The sequence below is a fragment of the Hibiscus syriacus genome, unplaced genomic scaffold (assembly GCF_006381635.1).
Source record: "Hibiscus syriacus cultivar Baekdansim isolate YM2019G1 unplaced genomic scaffold, ASM638163v2 tig00009013_pilon, whole genome shotgun sequence".
In the NCBI taxonomy this organism is placed as follows: Eukaryota; Viridiplantae; Streptophyta; class Magnoliopsida; order Malvales; family Malvaceae; genus Hibiscus; species Hibiscus syriacus.
Window position 1 is genome coordinate 62,362 of NW_024062182.1, and position 13,540 is coordinate 75,901.

At 36.9% G+C, this 13,540-nt stretch overlaps 2 protein-coding genes and 1 pseudogene across 2 annotated transcripts; 2 read left to right on the plus strand and 1 right to left on the minus strand.

Annotated features, from left to right (window-relative positions):
* Positions 1 to 757: 757 nt before the first annotated feature.
* Positions 758 to 7,591, plus strand: LOC120203019 (annotated as a pseudogene).
* A 1,195-nt stretch (positions 7,592 to 8,786) lies between these two features.
* On the plus strand, positions 8,787 to 11,160 carry LOC120203014 (30S ribosomal protein S21, chloroplastic-like). The gene is made up of 3 exons (XM_039203381.1): positions 8,787 to 9,208; positions 10,364 to 10,412; positions 11,055 to 11,160. Exons 1-3 carry the CDS (start codon positions 8,824 to 8,826, stop codon positions 11,158 to 11,160), a joined length of 540 nt encoding a protein of 179 aa, XP_039059312.1. The 5' UTR covers positions 8,787 to 8,823.
* Positions 11,161 to 12,724: 1,564 nt separating this feature from the next.
* On the minus strand, positions 12,725 to 13,540 carry LOC120203015. The gene has a single exon (XM_039203382.1). The coding sequence runs from the start codon at positions 13,538 to 13,540 to the stop codon at positions 13,121 to 13,123; it is 420 nt and encodes a 139-aa protein (XP_039059313.1). The 3' UTR covers positions 12,725 to 13,120.

Here is a 13,540-nt window from a genome sequence, read left to right on the forward strand (position 1 = left end):
GGAATAATCGAGATTGTGAAGATGAGATTACGAGATGAGGGGAAAGTATAAACATATGTTTTAATTTTTTCCCATTAAATTCAAATAGAGTATCTATTAAATATCATTTAGTTCATTATTTAATTAAATAAGAAGCTTGGTTTAGTGGCAAAAATTGTGTCATTCTCCATCCTTTGCCTAGGTTCAATTTCGCTCTTGTGCGTTTCCCCTTTTAATTAAATATAAATACTATTAATCATAATAAATATTTATTTTATTTTTAAAAATTTTGATGTGGCAATGCCACGTCATCATGATCTCTGACTTGTACATGCCACATCAACATTGTGTCCATGTGTACATGCCTGGTCAACATGACCGTCAGTTGACTGACGGTTTCCATCCATTGAAGGTGGTTTTTGACCCAAAGTTAAATGTTGAGTGGACGAATGTGTCAAACAAAACGATAAGGGTATATTTGACACTAGTGTCAAACATTAGAGTTATTTTATTGCATTATGCCAACTACTTTAGAGTTCAAAGGAAAAAACCAAATTTACCAATAAGGAGCCAAATAATTATCATTATTAACTAGTTAGACACTTGGACTTCATAACGATACTATAAAAGAGTATCAAATTATGTCAAACTAAATTGTAAACTAAATCTCAAATTAGAACATAGTAGAGGGACGAAACCAGCAATTAACCTATATATAAATATACGGTCTTTTCTCTGTGATATAACTAGAGTATGGTTTTAAACGACGGCGTTTTAACAATTAAGCAACCTATTTGTCTGTGGGAAAGCAGAGAACTGGAAGGAGTTGGAGACGGCGGAGATGGAGGCGGAGGCGGTTGCGGCAGCGACGAGGAGGAGAGAGGTGGAGAGCCAAGTGATGGAGAAGGTTGGCGAGGTGATAAGGGAAATAGAAAGAGTAAAGCACGTCGAGCAAGTGATTTGCGCTCTTCACTCTTTAGCTGTTCTTCTCTTCCCTATTGATTCATCTCTTCTCTCAGGTCACTCCTTTCCGCTTTCCTCTTTAACCTTATAAAAATTATCAGAAATTTTACTAATAACTTTGTGAATATATAATTTCTGATTATTTTTTATTACTATAATGGACTTACAGGGAGTATCGACGAGCGTTACAAAGAACAGGTTTTCTTCTTATATTCCTTCCTTTTGGATTTATCCATTTCATTTTCTTTGAATTTTCATTATTTGTGCTTTGTTAAGATTGTGAGTACCGAAGTTCATGCTGCAAATGAAAAGGACGATTGGTGGAGGGCATTTTATCAAGGAGCTGCCTTCCCAACACTGGCTCGAGTTTTGTTGCTTGGTAATTTTTTTCCAGAAATTATTAATGTTTTTGGCAAGAATCAAATCCAGCATTTTCTTATAGGAAATCTGTTGTATGCAGATGTTGCTTCCAATTGGCTCACTTGTTTCCCTCTTTCAGCAAAGAAACATATCTATGATATTTTCTTTGTCAATGGACTTTCAATTGAAGTTGTTCAGGTTTTGGTTCCTTTCCTACAGCAGAGCAGCAGCAGCGAGAATCTCAATGTCAATGTTATTCAGTCAAATGTAGAAAGGTATGCTGTGGCATTTTCTGTTTAAATCAGTGAGTATTGAAATCATAGTTCAATTTCTTCTGTTAAACTTGATTTTTATCGATTGCTACTACATGTTTTACATTTGACAGGTTGCTTGTACTCTGCCTTCTCGACAATGGTGGGGTGCTTAAAATGGCTATAGACCTTGCAGTTTTCCCGGAATTGTAAGAGAATACAAATGAAAGGCTTAAGTTAGCTGTGTCTAGGGTAGCACAAATTGTAACATCTATTCCTGACAAAGCACGGTTGAGAGCCCCGCCTTTTCTTTCATCACAGTATCCTTTATTTTTTGCTCGCTAATTATTCTGTTTGTTTATGAATGTCTATCCATCTATTTGTGCCTTGACTGCCAGAAAGATGCCAGGCATTTTCGTTAGTCGTTCAAGGAGAAATGGGATTAAATTTTGACATCTATTTATTCTGGAAGTTTTTGTTTAAAATGCCTTTTATTAATGTTTTTCCTTAACAAAATTATTACAGTTTGTTTTTCAAGCAGATCACTGTTCAACTTCTGACTGGCATGGTTGAAAGAGTAGCCATCACTAATAAAAGTGATGTTGATGTTAACATTTCATTTCTTGGAGAAATATTTTCCCGCATTGTTCGACGTGGATCTTCGGGTAGTTTAGATATTTCAAGTTCTGGAGTTGGATTTTGTTTCTTTTGTTTTGATCGTACATCTCCGTTTTAGTGGACTTGTCCTCCACTATGAATTATATATCGAATTTGTTAAGTGAAAGGAAAAGTTTGAGTCTGACGATTATTCCACCCATTTTTCTGCCTTATCACTCTCTTTTGGATAGTTCAATGCATCATGCCAGTAGGTAATTCTTAGCTAAACAGATGAGTGCCATTTGTTATCACCTTAGTTTCTGATTTGTGAATGCAGAAATATTTGTTCTCTATGTACTAGATATAGAGAATCCATTTCATGTTATATACTGATGTTTGTGTGTTTCTTGGTGCTATACATTTATTATGCATCTTAAATATTGATGGGACAAAGGTAAAGGGATGGGACAAAGGAGGAATTGGAGGTCTGATTAGGGATGACAGAGGTTTGAAACTAGGAATATTCTCTGAAAAAATTGGAGGAGGCCCGTCTATTCTTGCAGAGCTGTTGGCGATCAAAAGAGGTTGCAGTCTCATCGAGGAGTTAGGATCTTTTCCAACTCAGAGGATTATTTTGGAGTCAGACTCGACTACAGCCCTAAAGTGGATTAAAAATCCAGACTTATGTACCCCGTTGTTTCAGTCGTTGGTAAGAGGCGTAGCTAATTATGTGGAAGGAAAGGGCATCATTTTAAGACATATTGTGAGAGCTGCTAAATGGGAAGCAGATGAGTTAGCAAAAGCTGGTATAGGATGATCTGTGGTTATGAGTTATTGTTTTTAGGATGTGGTGTCTATTCAGTTTTTTAAGGAGTATGTTTTAGTGCTGCAGTTTGTGTTTAGGTTGTTAAGTCTTATGTTTTTAGCAGACTATGGTTATGGATTGGTTGTATGTTATGTTCAAGATTAATATAATTCAGAGGCGCTCTTTTCCTCCTTCCTATGTCCTTCATGTTACTTATATAACATGTAGGATATGAAGGGGGGTTTTAATGAGGCCTATATTCTATAAAAAAAAATACTGCTAAAAATGATGAAATTTTGAACTGAGTTGAAGCTGGAGAAGCTACGGTGAACTTGAAGAACATGGTGATATCCGGATCCTAATTTTGAAGTGTTACAGTGTAGGGCTAGTTAAGTAAATGAACATTCATCACTATTAGTTTTTATAAGTCGGTAAACAGGCATGAGGGTCCTGAATCATGAATATTTATGTTCTATAGTTTCAAATTTCACATAGCATTAACCACGTGAAATTTAAATTTTCTGGTTTATTTAAAGGCAAATTCTATCCGAATATTCTGTTCATTCCATCACACACAGCTGAAGATGTTCTTTTTTTCCCTCTCTTTTTTCCTCTTTAGGAAAGCAAGATGGTGGTGAAATTGACACTGAAGTAACTGCATTCATTGCTTGCAGATGTGCTGTTAAGTGAAGTAACCCCCCAGATTCTTAGACATGTTCGAAGTTGCTTATCTTCAAACACTGATGTAGTTGAAACAGATGCATTTGAGTCAAACCCTGAATCTCAATTGTGGTTAAAGATAATGGAAGCGATAACAGACCCCTACACTGTTGAAAGAGTTGCAGAACAGCTTTTGCGTCAGCTTGCAACTGAACGAGCAAGTGATATTGAAGCTTATTTGGATATTGTTTCATCATTTACTACAAGTTCAGTCATCAGTCAGGTCAGTGAACATTTGTTATGTCAATTTTTTTGTTCAAGTGTAGCTGACAATATGCATTATTCAATTGGAATGATCCTTTTATTGCATCTGGGTCATTCAGTCCAGAGGAAATGACCATTGCGTGGTCATAAATCATTATAATTAATGACATTAACTTGGATAATTTGCATGCAACTTGACATTCTCGAATACAATAAATTGGAGAATGAACCTTTCATTTCTTTTCCTTTGTTGGACTTGGTTGTATATTTATCCAGAAGGTAATTGAAACTTGGATATCCAACCATAATAGGTCTCTTGGTTTCTCTAGGTGAACTGTGCGGCGTGCAAGTTGTTGTGCAATGCGGAAGTATTTCTTACTATGCAGATAAATAGATTAGCACATTGTACTTCTTTGTTTCTGTATAGCTGATGTTCTTTTTCTTACTTTTCTTTCTCAGGTCCATGTTTATTGACAAATCTTTGCTGTGGAAAGTGTTTCCTGTTTGTTGCCTCCGGTGGATCTTGCAATTTGCTGTCCTTGATTACTCGCCCATTAATAATTTGCAAACTAAAGGTCATGAAACCACCAATTGTCTTTTACACACAGCGGAACACCTGGCTGCTGTATGGTCAAAAAGAGACTTTGTGCAATCAGCTCCACTAGAGCAGCAAGCTTGTATCCTTTGCTTCTTTGGCACATCAAATTAAAAGTTCTTAATTTGGTTGAAAATTCTTTGACATGCAAGCTGTAGAAACTTCACTGTTATTGTGGGAATCATATATTTGTACAGTTACTTTCTTCTAAATATGAGTTGTCAAGGTGTGTGCCTACAGATGCCTGCACTTTAGCACTAGACTCAATTTTTTCATTAGATATACCTTTACTTGTAAGAAAGAGAAGTATCAAACCTTATACTTTTAACAGAAGACATGAACTGTAAGGAAATCATGCATATTGACCAATAAAAAAAATTGCATGTTTTGTAGATAAACTAGACCATGCTTTAGAGTTTAAACACACACACACAAATACAAAAACTCATAACATACACATATTGTGCTATGCTTCTCTCTGGCCCTCCTTCCATACTCATTCCTTTTCTCGTCTTCAATTTTTCATGTTTTTTTCCCTTTAACATGAAAAACAGATATAACTGCTGCTTTAGGCCTTTGCTTGGAGAAGATGTCCAAAGAGGAACTAGAGAAGACAAAGGATGTAATGCACTCAATTCTCCAAGGAGTCAGCTGTAACTTCTTGAAACTTTTGCTACCAAATTGTCCTGGATTTTAGGCTGTTGCTGGCTTTTGCACTAAAAATCTTTGCTGTTAACAGGTAGGCTGGAGAGTCCTGCAGACCCGGTGTGGAAAATGGCTAGCACTATAGCTTTAGTATTCTCTAAAATAGTTGACCCAAAAAATCCTCTATATCTTGATGACAGCTGCAATGGGGAGAGCATTGACTGGGAGTTTGGATTAACCACCTCTGAGAAAGGGAGCTTGTTGAATTCAAATGCAGAAAATAAAATTGATGGAACAGGGACGCTCCAAACAGCTGGCACTGGGAAAGGCAGTGGCGTGAAGAGTAAAAGCAAGAAATCCTCTGAGTTCAGTTTGGTTGATCCAGATGAGATTATTGATCCAGCTACTCTAAATTATGAATCAGCCTCAGATGAGAACGATGATGATAATGCAAGTCAGAATTCTGATTCAAGTGACTCCTCTCTGCAGCCATATGACTTGACAGATGATGACACGGATCTGAAAAGAAAATTTTCACAGTTGGTTTATGTGGTTGGAGCCTTAAGGAAATCTGATGATGCTGACGGGGTAAGTTTGAGTTCACCGTTCATTCTTGTGTTCATTACTATTATTCAGTTTGTGTTATGTTATCTATGTCGTCTAAACTTTGATACGGACTATGAAGAGAGTAATAACTGTTAGAAATTTTTTATATCAGCTACTGCATTGGGTTTTTCTTTTCCTTCAGCTGCTCAACTGACTATTATTTGCTCCCAAATTTGGTATGATTGCATGGATATTGATGGAAAATATTAATGCTATCAGCAATTAGACTACAATTTTAAATTGGAAAATTAAGGGTTTAATTTTTAATTTTTAAGTACAATGACAATCCAAATTTCATTCAAGTATCGATTTTGTATGTTTTCTACACTGCAGGTGGAGAGGGCTCTAGATGTTGCTGAAAGTCTTATACGAGCATCACCTGATGAACTAACACATTTAGCAGGTGATCTTGCTCAAACTCTTGTACAGGTTCGTTGCTCCAATGTGGCTGTTGAAGGTGAGGAAGAATCGGCTGAAGAGAAGCGGCAAAGAGCTTTAGTAGCAATCGTTGTCATGCGTCCATTTGAATCTCTTGATACTCTAAACAAACTATTATATTCTCCAAATGTAGATGTTAGTCGACGAATAATGATACTCGATGTCATGACTCTGGCAGCAGAGGAGCTTGCCAACGTGAAAACAGTGAAACCTAAACATCAAACAGGGCCCCTCATATCAACCATTTCAGAACCTCAACCATGGTTCTTGCCAAGCAATACAGGGCCTCCAGGAGCTGGATCCTGGAAACAGGTCTCAGATACAGGAACCCTTCTAAACTGGTCAAACCGATATGAAAGGGAACTTCCACTAAAAGGTGGGCATGTCAAGAGAGGAAAGACCCGCAGATGGAGCCTTAGATCGGGGAAATCTACATGAAAACCAAATGGAATGGTCTCAAAATAAGTTTCCTCTATATGCGGCGGCATTTATGCTTCCAGCTATGCAGGGATTCGATAAGAAAAGGCACGGTGTTGACTTGCTTGGTAGAGACTTTCTTGTCCTTGGAAAGCTCATCTATATGCTCGGTGTTTGTATGAAATGTCTATCGATGCATCCGGAAGCATCTGTCTTGGCTCCCCTTCTTCTTGATATGTTAAGATCCAGGTACTTGACTCAACATCTGGTGTCTGATGATACATATATATTGGCAAGCTAGTCATTCCCTTTCACATGGTCGTGAAGGACGCATACGCGTGCGGCCATGAGACTACATTAAAACATGCGTCATTCTTTGTTCATTCGACGGTGGTTTTGGTCATCATCTATTTTATTTCAAATCTTCATGCGTACATAATTTGATAATCTGCCGTTACCCGATTTTGTTAATGCAGGGAAGTAAGCCATCACAAAGAAGCATATGTCAGAAGAGCTGTTCTTTTTGCAGCTTCATGTGTCCTTGTTGCTCTTCATCCCTCTTCTATATCATCTTCCCTGGTTGAAGGAAATATCGAAATCTCTGAAGGGCTTGAATGGATCCGTACATGGGCCCTTCATGTTGCAGACTCGGACACCGATAGAGAATGCTATACGGTAAGCAAAGAGATGTCACGAATCTCTGCATCGGTTCTTGGACTTCCATCTCTCTGATCTATGCCTTTTAAGAACATTACAACGACCGCATTTCATCTATTATTCGAATTATCAGAATGTTGTTTAATGCCTAAAGCTTTTCCGATTTTAGATGGCGGTATCGTGTCTCCGACTACATTCCGAGATGGCGCTTTTAGCTTCCCGAGCGCTGGAGTCTGCAGAAAGTACATTCAAAGCCAAGAGTATCAACCTGTCATCCGATCTTTCAAAGGGAACAATCAAAATCCCCAAATCCAATGGTGAGTACTAGCAGATTCACATACAGTTCATGTCCCCTCGAAGCCAAAAGTGTTAGCACCTTGTGGGTGTAAATATGAATACATTTTTGAGAAAAAACTTATATTTTCACTAATTATATTTAAATTATACTCTTTTTTATTAGAAGGTATGTAAAGTTTTTTTTTAAAAATAAGTGTTTAACGTTTATTCCGTTATCGTACAAGGTTGTTCGTCGTTTGATCTTTTAATTTTTAAGGGAATTTAGAGATTTATTAAAAATAATAATATTTAGGGAACTTTAAGAATTTTAGTATTTTTTTTACTTTTAGAAAATAAATATTAAACAAAATTATTTCAGTGATAGTGAATGAATTTTTTCAGCTATAGTTGACTAAATGATATTAAAAAATATCGAAATAAATTTTAAATACTTTACAGAATAAATATTAGATATCTATTTTAATTTTTAATGAAAAAAAATCAGAAACTTAAAGTAATCAAAATATATAATTTGAATAATTATTTTTTGAGTTAATTGCAGTCCCCAAACTATGACTCTCATTTTAAACTAGTCCTCAAAACTATTACTCATTCTAAATTAGTCCTCAAACTTTTAACATTTCATTTCCATCCCCAAACTATGATCTTCATTCTAAATTGGCCCCCAGAAACTATGGTTGAAATAGATTACCTATTTGGATGAATTTGGGGATAAAATCGAAGATGCAAAAGTTTGGGGACCAATTTAGAATGAAGATCTTGGTTGGGGAATGGAAATGAAATGTTAAAAGGTTGAGGACTAATTTAGAATGAGAGTAATACTTTTGGGATGAAATTGAAATGTTTAAAAGTTCAAGGACTAGTCTGGAATGAGAGTCATAACTTGGGGACATATAATACAATTAACTCTTATTTTTAATTAAACTCTAACTATACATTGTATTAGAATGAATTCCAGTGATCTGAATTATTGAAGTGATGATTATTATCTTTAGAGATTACGGGTTTAAGTGTAATGTTTAAAAAACTCTAAACTCAACCTGATCTAATATCTTATATAAGACCTAAATTGAATTCAATTTTTTTTTATTTAAATCCATTATCATTATTTTAAAAATATTTAAGTTTAATTTAATCTATTAAAAAATAAAAGAATAAAAGAATTTTAATTATTCGTTATTTTGAAAAAATAAATTAAAATTTTTAAACCCTATTCTCAATTTTTTTAACCCGCCACTGAATCCAATTCCAATGTCGGAACCCATAGACAGAAATCATCGTCATCATCAATGGCGTTTTCCCTCGCTTCTCTCTGCAAATCACTTTCCTCTCTCCTCCCTTCCCAATCAATCCTTCCGAAGCCATCAGATTTTGCCCCACCGGTTTCCCGGTGGGACCCCAAATCGACATGGACGCCGACTTCTCTGTCTCTCTCTTTGACGACGGCCGATGAAATCAACGCCGTAACATGTCCATCGCTGGCGTATTCGAACACCCTTTTCTTCAAATCGGTTTGCTATAACGTTCAGGTGTTGGTGGCCGAGAATGAACCGGAGGAGAAGCTGTTGAACCGGTTCCGGAGGGCCGTGTTTAAGGCCGGCGTCATCCAGGAGTGCAAGAGGAGGCGATTCTTCGAGAGCTCGCAGGAGAAGAAGAAACGTGGAACCGCAAAAGGTTGGTTGGTTTGTTTTGTTGATATTGGAACTCGATCAAAGTGCCTCAGATGATGATGATGGTTTATTGTGCTCACTGTGAGTAAGAAAATTTATAACATGCTTTTCATGTTCACTGACCTGAGATAGAAATTCCGATTAGTTTTGTTGAGGATCTCCCATCAAACCTGAACATAGTTTGAATTATGGATGTGATTGCAGTTCCGATGATGTAGCGGTGTTCCTGCGGAACAGACACATAAATATATGTCGGTAGGTGCGAACATAAGAAGTTTAAAGGGCTGCGGACATATAAAATTTTAGGAGTGTGAAATTAGATAATCAATAGAAAATACAAAAAAAATCTAATTATCAGGGAATTTGAAAATTCTTGGGGGTGTGACCGCTTCCCCAGCACCCCTCAGTTCATTCTTGGTGTTGCGGCTAAAATTTAGTACTATGAACCCGAATGACTCGAATACGAATTGACCCAAACTTCGAAGTTTATCAGGACTGGATAAAACTCGGTCCGAGTTGATCCTATCCATATTGACCCGGTCGAGAACCAACACAACCTGCCCAATTGTCCCAGTTCCCAGTCCCACCATGGATTATAGAATTCGGCTTCTATTGTGCAATGGTTTAGAGGTTAAGCAGACAATAAGCATAATGGTGATTCAGATTGGTTGCAAAAATGAGTGTGTATTCATTTTCCTTTTGCTTACCATAGGGAGCGACTCTAAAGGCTTTTTTAACTTATATACAGTCTAGATTGATTTTCCAGAGGTCTTAGGCTATGTTACTCGAACTGTGCTTAATTTTCGGGTACGACTATGTGTCCAACACTTCGGATATGGGTATGTGTTAAACGCTGCTTATTGCTCAATACGTCACTTGAATATATGTATGTTTTCTGCTAATGAGCAGCATAGGATGCGACTCTTAAGACTTCCTAAGTTTTATACAGTCTAGATAGATTTTTCACAGGTCTTAGGCTATGTTACTCGAACTCTGCTTAATTTTCGGGTACGACTATGTGTTCAACATTTCGGATATTGTTACGTGTTCAACACTGCTTATTGCTTAATAAGTCACTTGAATATATGTATGTTTTCTGCTAATGAGCAGCATATGATGTGACTCTTAACACTTCTTAAGTTTTATACAATGTTGATAGATTTTTCAGAGGTTTTAGGCTATGTTATTCAGACCCTGCTTAATTTCGGGTATGGATATGTGTCCAACGTTTCGGATATGGTTACGAGTTCAACACTGCTTAGTATTTAATACATTACTTGAATATATGTATGTTCTCTGCTAATGATCAGCATAGGATGTGACTCTTAAGACTTTTAAAGTTTTTTAAAGTCTAGATAGATTTTTCAGAGGTCTTACGCTATGTTACTTGGGCTCTGCTTAGTTTTCGGGTACGAATATGTGTCTTAACACTTCGGATATGGGTACGTGTTCGACGTTGCTTATTTCTCAATACGTCAATTGAATATATGTATGTGTTCTGCTAATGATCATCAACATCAAGCAGAACCTATCATGGCAACTTTTGATTGTCAAAGAACAGAAGCAACTAATTACATATTTATTTACACAGTTATTAATGAAGATTTAACTTTTGAGGAACCACTTGACAGCTAACAAATCATTTCATAGATTTTAAGTGGTCTTAGCCTATGTTACTTGGTCTCGGGTATGTGTCAACCACTAGTGCGGTCATATCCTCGGACACGAGTGTCGAACACTAGTAGTGGTTTGTTATCAAAATGACCAATTCCCATCCAGTTTCAAGGAGTTTGGAGCAATAGATCTCTGGAAATAGCTTACTGAACGATCCCTTTTTTGCCTGTTTTCAGACGCTTTAAACCAAAGGCTTCCGCACAAGCCAAAGAAGAAGGCCCTAAGAAGAATTATGATGAAGATGATAACTGGGACCTTCCTGAAGGAGACTTGCCCTATTAGCCAGGTTCGATACCAAAATCCTATTATTGCATCGACTTCGATATCAGGTTACGAAATCTTGGTCTAGGATGATTTAGTTGCAAAGTTCACTTTTATCCAATTCCGAAATCAAAACGTGTTGTACATGTTTTGGATGTTCCATTGCAGGGTTTTCTAATAGCATTATCGTTGCAGACTCATACGACGGTCGACAATACGATCTTTTAATTATATAAAAAGAAAGTTTAAAACGAATTAAGTATATCAGTGTTAAACATATGCAGATAAAAGATTGTTAGTACAACAGACTGAGCAAAGGTTTAGAGCTGTCTTTGTGGAATTGAAGGAATGAGTGCTTTACCAATGGAGTCTCGTGTTGGGAAAGCCTTGGTTTGTAGGTAGGGTTAGAGCATATCAGATGAGGGAATGTTTGAGGACTAATGTTAATGGCCACATTCTCGTGTTCATGTTTGTGTTCATGTTTGTGTTTATATTCATGTTCAGATCTGTGTCATATATGAATGTCAAATAAGAATAGTCCCGTATTCGGTTTCATAATGAAATATTTCCATTTCAATCTTGTATTACAAAAAAAAAAACTATAAAAACCGGCATTTTCGTACGACGGTTCTATCCAGCTCACAAATATTTTGAGAGATCATTCAAAGTGGTTATAATTCTTCTTTTTAAAACGAGATATTATTGTCAGATGAAACTAACGGGAGGTAACATTAAAGATATCAAAAACGAATTAAAAGTTCGGTGACGTTAGAGACATCAAAAACAAACTAAGAGTTCGATGATTGTATTACAAGTTTGAAAAGTATGGTGATCAAAATGCAAGCACCCTATAAAGCTCAATAACCATTTATGTAGTTTACCCTAATTTTTATTACTCATACGCTATTATGACAGTCATAATATAAAATTGTTAATTTTATTAAAAATATAAAATATTCAAAATTATAATGAAGATTTATAAACTTAATTGTAAACATAAATTAAATTATAATTAATGTATTTTTCTATAATTATTGACACAAAAACTAGTCATTTAAATCACATAAGGACAAAAAAATATTAAAAAATCTAACAAATTTTGAAAAAAAAATATTAACAAATATGACTGTATCGATAAACGAATCATAAAAGGGATAAAACTACTAAAGACCACTGACAAATCGTAAATCAGAGTCAAGCGACGTGAGAACTATTTACGAACGCAAATACGTATCTGAATCAATCCGAAAATCTAAAACAATGAATATCGGCATTATAATAATCGAATATTCAATTAATCAAATGAACATAAACATAAGATGTCTTAAATAAAACTAAAGATTATAATGAATGGAATAAGAATATTCAATTAATAATCGAATATTAATTGTTGAAATTAAACAAAAATCATCCATAATAACCATATTTTATAATAACAAAAATAAAACATAAAATCTGGGAAACGTCAAAGCACATCAAAACATGCAAATTAAACTTAAAACAAAGATGGAAGAACGAAAATATTTACAATTTTACAAGGAAAGTTGATGGAGGGATGCATATGGTAAACTAAGCAGCTTTCTTCATGCATCGGAAATGGGTGTTTACCGGCCCAAGCAGAGGGCTGCGTTGATGTCTAGCCTCCACGCGAATCCGCCTCCGTTCATTCTCCAAACGTCACACGGCGCCGTCAACGAATTCATAAATATCCTTCCCGCATACGTGTTGCACCCTCACCCTGCACGTGAACGCCGCGAACGCCATCACCGGCGGTGGACTCTGCTTTATCAGCAACCGCACTGTCGTCTCGCCGCCTACCATTTCCTTATACGCCCCGTTGGTCCACGTCACCCTCCCGAACATATCCGACATAAACCCCGGACACGTGTCCTTCCCTAGATTAACCTTCCGCTCCTCGTCGGTACACCCCAACCCTTCACCGTTAACCCAAGTGTCCGTCACGCACGACGACCTCACCAGCTCACCGTCTCCGTCGCCGAAGAAACCGAAACTCGGTTTTATCGGCTTCACCGACGCTTAACCACAAAGGCATCGTCGTCGTCTTCATCTTCATCTTCTTCGTCGTGTTCTCCATGGAAATGGAGTCCTTGCAGTCTGGGGTTTCAGATATAAGCGGCAAAGTAACCATTTTTCTCCTCTTTGTATTATTATTACTCTCTTTCGACTGTCTTCTCCTACCTCTCCCCAGTTTACAATAACCCTCGGCACCGTTTTCCCGTGGGGAAACCGACCCACCGCCGTCGTTCGCCGGCTTGGGTGCGATCGGTCGGAACCGGAGCATTATCCGGTCCACTTTCGACGTATAGTAAACCCCACAGGCTTCATATCTATTAGCTATACAACATCCTCCTCTACTCTCCATCTCTCTCTCGCTCTGCAT